Genomic DNA, 6,115 nt, shown 5'->3' with positions numbered 1-6,115 from the left:
AGGTGCGTGTATACATGGAACAATTGTGCCTTTTTGATGGAAATATGGAGGTGGCTCTTAAAAGAGCCTTTGGGGGATTTTGGAGTTCAGGTCATCCTCATTTATGCGCGCTCTCCGCGAATACGGCGGGCCAGCTGGATGTCCTTGGGCATGATGGTCACCCGCTTGGCGTGGATGGCGCACAGGTTGGTGTCCTCGAACAGGCCGACCAGGTAAGCCTCGCTAGCCTCCTGCAGGGCCATCACAGCGGAACTCTGGAAGCGCAGGTCGGTCTTGAAGTCCTGGGCGATTTCTCGCACCAGGCGCTGGAAGGGCAGCTTGCGGATGAGCAGCTCAGTGGACTTCTGGTAACGACGGATCTCTCTCAGAGCCACGGTGCCGGGCCTGTAACGGTGAGGCTTCTTCACACCGCCGGTGGCCGGGGCACTCTTGCGAGCAGCCTTAGTGGCGAGCTGCTTCCTGGGGGCTTTGCCACCGGTGGATTTGCGAGCGGTTTGCTTGGTTCTGGCCATGGCGCTTCTCTGACAGTCGGGAGTATAGCCTCGAAATGCCTATGTGAAGTTTATAAAGCCGGCAGTGGCGCCTGCTGATTGGACACCATCTCCCCACCACCCCGATTGGCCCGTTGCGCAGGCCTCCTCCGTTGGCCATTGGACGGGAGGCCCGGCCTCTCCAAAATTCAAACTCCCGGTGCGCGCGCGCAATAGGACGCCGCCGGCCCTTTACGCATAATAATAGTCGCCAAAGTCAAGAGTGACATCTTTATAGGCACGTTGTAATCTAATGCTAGCCTGCTATGGCAAACGAGGCCTAGTAGGTGTTGTTGTTCATGGAAGGCCTCATGTGGGCACAGAATGTCGAAATAGTTGTGTATACACCCACTCAATGTGTAGCGGTCATAGAAAGGTACTTTGCGGTTTTGGAGAGCTAGGTGGTTGGCTCTTAAAAGAGCCTTTGGGGGTTGAGTAGTCAAGTTGAAGTCGCAGTAGCGAATTTACTTGGCTTTGACTGCCTTCTCGGTCTTCTTGGGGAGTAGCACTGCCTGGATGTTGGGCAACACACCACCCTGAGCGATGGTCACACCGCCGAGCAGTTTGTTCAGTTCCTCGTCGTTACGGACGGCCAGCTGCAGGTGACGGGGGATGATACGAGTCTTCTTGTTGTCACGGGCAGCGTTGCCGGCCAACTCCAGGATCTCAGCAGTCAGGTACTCGAGCACGGCGGCCAGGTAGACTGGTGCGCCAGCGCCCACACGCTCGGCGTAGTTGCCTTTGCGCAGTAGCCTGTGCACACGGCCCACGGGGAACTGGAGCCCGGCACGGGATGAACGGGTCTTTGCCTTCGCCCTGGCCTTGCCTCCGGTTTTGCCTCTTCCGCTCATATTGGTATCTTGAGAAAGTCACAGAAAGTCTGAATGAGCCGCTCGCCACTTCGAGAGCCGTACTTATACCTCGCCACAAGAGGCAACGATTGGCCACCGGGCCGGTGTGGCCTTATCCAATTGGAGCGAGGGACAGACAGACAGACAGCCCTAAGCCGGTTCCCACCCACAGGCAGCGAGTGAGAGGCTACTTTGTGTCCCTCCGACTTTGTTACTTTGTGTCATTTCGCGTGAGCGCCAAAATGTCCGACATGAAATCCTCACATTATTTCTCTCCAAATGGGAAACAAACGATTAGTTACCGGAGTGTAACTCCAGTTCTATGAGTGGAGCGGAGCCCCATAGGGGAGCTATGCTCCTAGTGGTTTACCCTCTGCCCTAGGGCAGAACAGCCTGAAGCAAATTCATGCACACACCTACAGCCAATAGGAGTACAGGTGTCCCTATATAAGGAACCCCGTTCCCTCAATCTGCCTCCCGAGATATTATCTTCAGCGAGACTAGAGAGGGTCGGTAGGGCCTTAAGTCCTATGGGGCTCCGCTCCACTCATAGAACTGGAGTTACACTCCGGTAACTAATCGTTCTATATCGTGGAGCTCCGCCCCATAGGGGAGCTATGCTCCTAGTGGTTTAAGGCGGAGCGAAACGCTCCAAAATGTACTCCCTGCCGAGCCTAACACTTTCCATTAAAAAATGAAAAAAGGTCAAGCCCAGCAATGGCTGCAACCAATTCCCGCAGTACTGCGACTAAGAAACCCATTAGGGCGTCACAATATACCGCGTCATCGGTTATGGACCCGTCCCATCTAGCTCAATGACAATGGCAATGGCTATTGGGCAGATCATCAGAATAGAAGCCATGCTAATCTGTACTAGCAGATAGCCGTGCCTCAATATTCTTGATAGACCGCCTTACTAATTCAATGAATTTCATAGAATAGCAGGCAGGGACAAAAAATATCAGTCATACTAAACGATTAGTTACCGGAGTGTAACTCCAGTTCTATGAGTGGAGCGGAGCCCCATAGGGGAGCTATGCTCCTAGTGGTTTACCCTCTGCCCTAGGGCAGAACAGCCTGAAGCAAAATTATGCACACACCTACAGCCAATAGGAGTACAGGTGTCCCTATATAAGGAACCCCGTTCCCTCAATCTGCCTCCCGAGATATTATCTTCAGCGAGACTAGACAGGGTCGGTAGGGCCTTAAGTCCTATGGGGCTCCGCTCCACTCATAGAACTGGAGTTACACTCCGGTAACTAATCGTTCTATATCGTGGAGCTCCGCCCCATAGGGGAGCTATGCTCCTAGTGGTTTAAGGCGGAGCGAAACGCTCCAAAATGTACTCCCTGCCGAGCCTAACACTTCTCATTAGAAAATGAAAAAAGGTCAAGCCCAGCAATGGCTGCAACCAATTCCCGCAGTACTGCGACTAAAAGACCCATTAAGGCGTCACAATATACCGCGTCATCGGTTATAGACCCGCCCCATCTAGCTCAATGACAATGTCAATGGCTATTGGGCAGATCAATAGAATAGAGGCCATGCTAATCTGTACTAGCAGATAGCCGTGCCTCAATACTCTATGATAACACTATTATCCACTAATGGAATGACATAAAATGTCACTCTACATTATGTGTCCAATAGCCCGCCTTACTTACTCAAGAGATTAGTAGGCAGGGACAAAATATACCAGTCATACTAAACTGAACCTCAGATAGATGACCTCACATTCTGTCCACTCAATACATGTTTCTACATGCTGACACTGTCAGCCAGAAACATGCCACAGAATATGCTCTTCATCCAAAGCGGACCTGATAGAGACCAGTCTATCATCCTGCTTCTCCCTCCTCTACCTCAAGATTCTCCTTCAGCTGTGCTGAGTGCAATCGAGATTGGAGTTAAAAGGCTTATCCTTGACATAAGTCTTCCTAACCAAAGCGGACCTGATTGGAACCTGTCCAAGGTCCTGCTTTGTCCTCTTTTTCTAGCTCAAGAACGCCTTTCAGCTCTGCTGAAATTCGATCGAACAAAAGAGTTAGAAAACATGTCTATAATATGTTACTTCTAATAAAAGCGGACTTATGAACACAGTCACAATCCTGCTTTCCTTCTCTATTTTTGCTCATGATCTCCCTTCAGCCACGCTGAGTACAGACTGAGCCAAAGAGTTAGAAGACATATCCAACAGATAGAAACGGATAAAAGGAGACGGTGTCGACCATGACGCCGCTCTACAAATATCCTCTACCTCTGTTCCTCTGAAGAGGGCAGTAGAAGCTGCAATTCCACGAGTGGAGTGCGCTCTAATACCCTGAGGCGGTTGTTGCCCCGCCGCCTCGTACGCCGTCTCAATGCCTTCACAAGGCCAATGAGACAATCGCTGTTTTGAAAGTGGTCTACCCAATGCAGCCGCACCGTGACACACAAACAGCTGAGGCGATGACCTAACCGCCGCTGTGCGCCTCACGTAACACGCCAAAGCGCGTACTGGGCACAAACAATGAAGCTTTTCCTCACTCCTCTCCCCATGGGGAGGGGGATGAAAAGCCCACAATTCCACGATCTGTGATCTATATGCACTGTTAATAACCTTCGGCACAAATGCCGGGTTAGGACGTAACACCGCTCTGCTCAGATCGCCATTAATGGCAAGGCAGTCGGGTCTCGTTGACAGTGCACACAAATCACTGACTCGTTTAGCGGTAGTCAAGGCGAGCAACAGCGCCGTCTTGATAGACAGCACCTTGAGGGGTATTTGATTCAATGGCTCGAACGGCGATTTACATAGCGCTTCGAGAACCAGTGCCAAATCCCATTTGGGCAGCGTAGCTTTAGGCCTTGGCCTAAGCCGTTGCGTTCCCAATAGGAAACGTTTCACTAATGGGTGACTGAACACACTTTTCCCGTTAAACCCTTCGTGACCAGCTGAAATTGCCGCTACAAACACTCGAATAGTGGAGGGCGATTTCTGCTCATCAAACATAGACTGTAGGAATGATAGTACACTCTCTACCTGACAGCTCATGGGGTCTACGTCCTGTGTATTACACCATCGTGAGAAAACGTTCCATCTGCTGGTATACACCCTAGAAGTGGAACCGGCTCTTGCGCCCTGTATTGTTCTGATCACTGCATCAGACAACCCACGGCGCTTCAACTGTCCCATTCAGGAACCAAGCCTTCAGTGGTTGGCCGATTACGGGCCATTGCCCTATCGAGCCTCCCGCCTGAGTCAACGCGTCTCGTCGATGTGGAATTGCCCAAGGTGGCGCAATCAACATCTGACTCATCTCTGCAAACCACGGAGCCCCCGGGCGATCGGGCGCTATCAGTATCACTGACAGCTCCTCTGACCTCACCCTGGCTAGCAGTGGGAGAATGCAAGACAGCGGAGGGAATGCATACAGGAGAACTTTCGGCCACGGGTAGTGCGCGAATGCGTCCCTTCCCAACGGCGGTTCGTCCTGGTTTCTCAGAGAAAACCATAGGAGACACTGCGCGTTCACACGTGACGCGAACAGGTCCACCTCGGCTCTCCCGAATTGTTCCCAAATCTGTAGAACAATGTCCGGGTGCAGACACCACTCGTCGTCTCGAGGACCCCCTCTTGACATGAGGTCTGCCCCTACGTTCAAGTAGCCCGGGATGTGAGCTGCTCTCAACGAGCGAAGGTGCTTGTGAGCCCACAGCCACAATTCCATTGCCGCCCGATGAAGGGCAGGAGACCTGACCCCTCCCTGGCGGTTTATGTGAGCCACTGTGGTTCGGTTGTCTGACCAGACCAACACATCGCGACCCCGAAGGGTAGACGCGAAGTGGGTCAAGACCAGTCGCACCGTTTCCAACTCTAGGAGGTTGATGTGACGACCTGATTGAGGCCATGCACCTCCTATCGCTTGAGACTGACATGTCCCTCCCCATCCAGTCAGAGAGGCATCTGTAAACACTGGAATGTAGGATGACACCTTGCCCATCGGGACTCCGTGCGTGAGAACGCACGGGTTCCGCCAATAGTCCAGGTCTGCTCTTAGCGAGAGAGGAACCACCACCAACCGATGACGTTGACGCACTGGGTCTAGTCTTAGTTGGGCGAACCACCGCTGTGCTCTGCGCATGTGCAGAGCCCTAGCGGGACCACAGAGTGGGCTGCCGACATGAGACCCAAAAGTGACATGATCGATAGCGCCGTTACTGTGTGACTCGGACGACACTTCCTCAGGGCTAGTAACAATGCTGCCCTTCGAGGGTCCGAAATTCGCGCCCTCATCATTACAGTGTCTAGCTGTATTCCCAGGTAGACAATCTGATGACTGGGCCAGGGTGCGCTCTTTTTCCAATTCACAGCAAACCCCAGACGCGTGAGATGAGTCACCGTCTGTGTCGTGTGTGTGAACGCCAGCTCTGCTGACGGGGCGAGAATCAGCAGGTCGTCTAGGTAGGCTAATAGCCTTATTCCTTGACGACGCAGCGGTTCCAATGCCGCCTCCACACATTTGGAAAACGTTCGAGGTGCCAGGGCGTACCCAAACGGCATCCTCGTGAACTCGTACGCCACCCCTTGAAAGGCGAACCGCAGAAACTTTCTGTGGCGCGATTGTATCGGCACATGAAAGTACGCGTCCCTTAGGTCTATGCTTGTACACAAATCTCCCTTCTGAACACATTCCAGTAGGCGTTTTGTCGTTAGCATTCGGAAGGGCCGTTTGGTTATGCTCTCGTTGAGAA

At 52.5% G+C, this 6,115-nt stretch overlaps 1 protein-coding gene across 1 annotated transcript; it reads right to left on the bottom strand.

The window, feature by feature from the left end:
* Positions 1-994: 994 nt before the first annotated feature.
* On the bottom strand, positions 995-1,381 carry LOC311130389 (histone H2A; the record flags this gene model as incomplete). Its single annotated transcript, XM_084163113.1, has 1 exon — positions 995-1,381. The coding sequence occupies one exon, from the start codon at positions 1,379-1,381 to the stop codon at positions 995-997; it is 387 nt and encodes a 128-aa protein (XP_084019239.1).
* Between the last annotated feature and the right edge of the window lie 4,734 nt (positions 1,382-6,115).

This window comes from Coregonus lavaretus (genome assembly GCF_964263955.1).
Source record: "Coregonus lavaretus genome assembly, chromosome: 6".
Classification (NCBI taxonomy): Eukaryota; Metazoa; Chordata; class Actinopteri; order Salmoniformes; family Salmonidae; genus Coregonus; species Coregonus lavaretus.
This window is presented reverse-complemented; position numbering and strand designations above follow the sequence as displayed.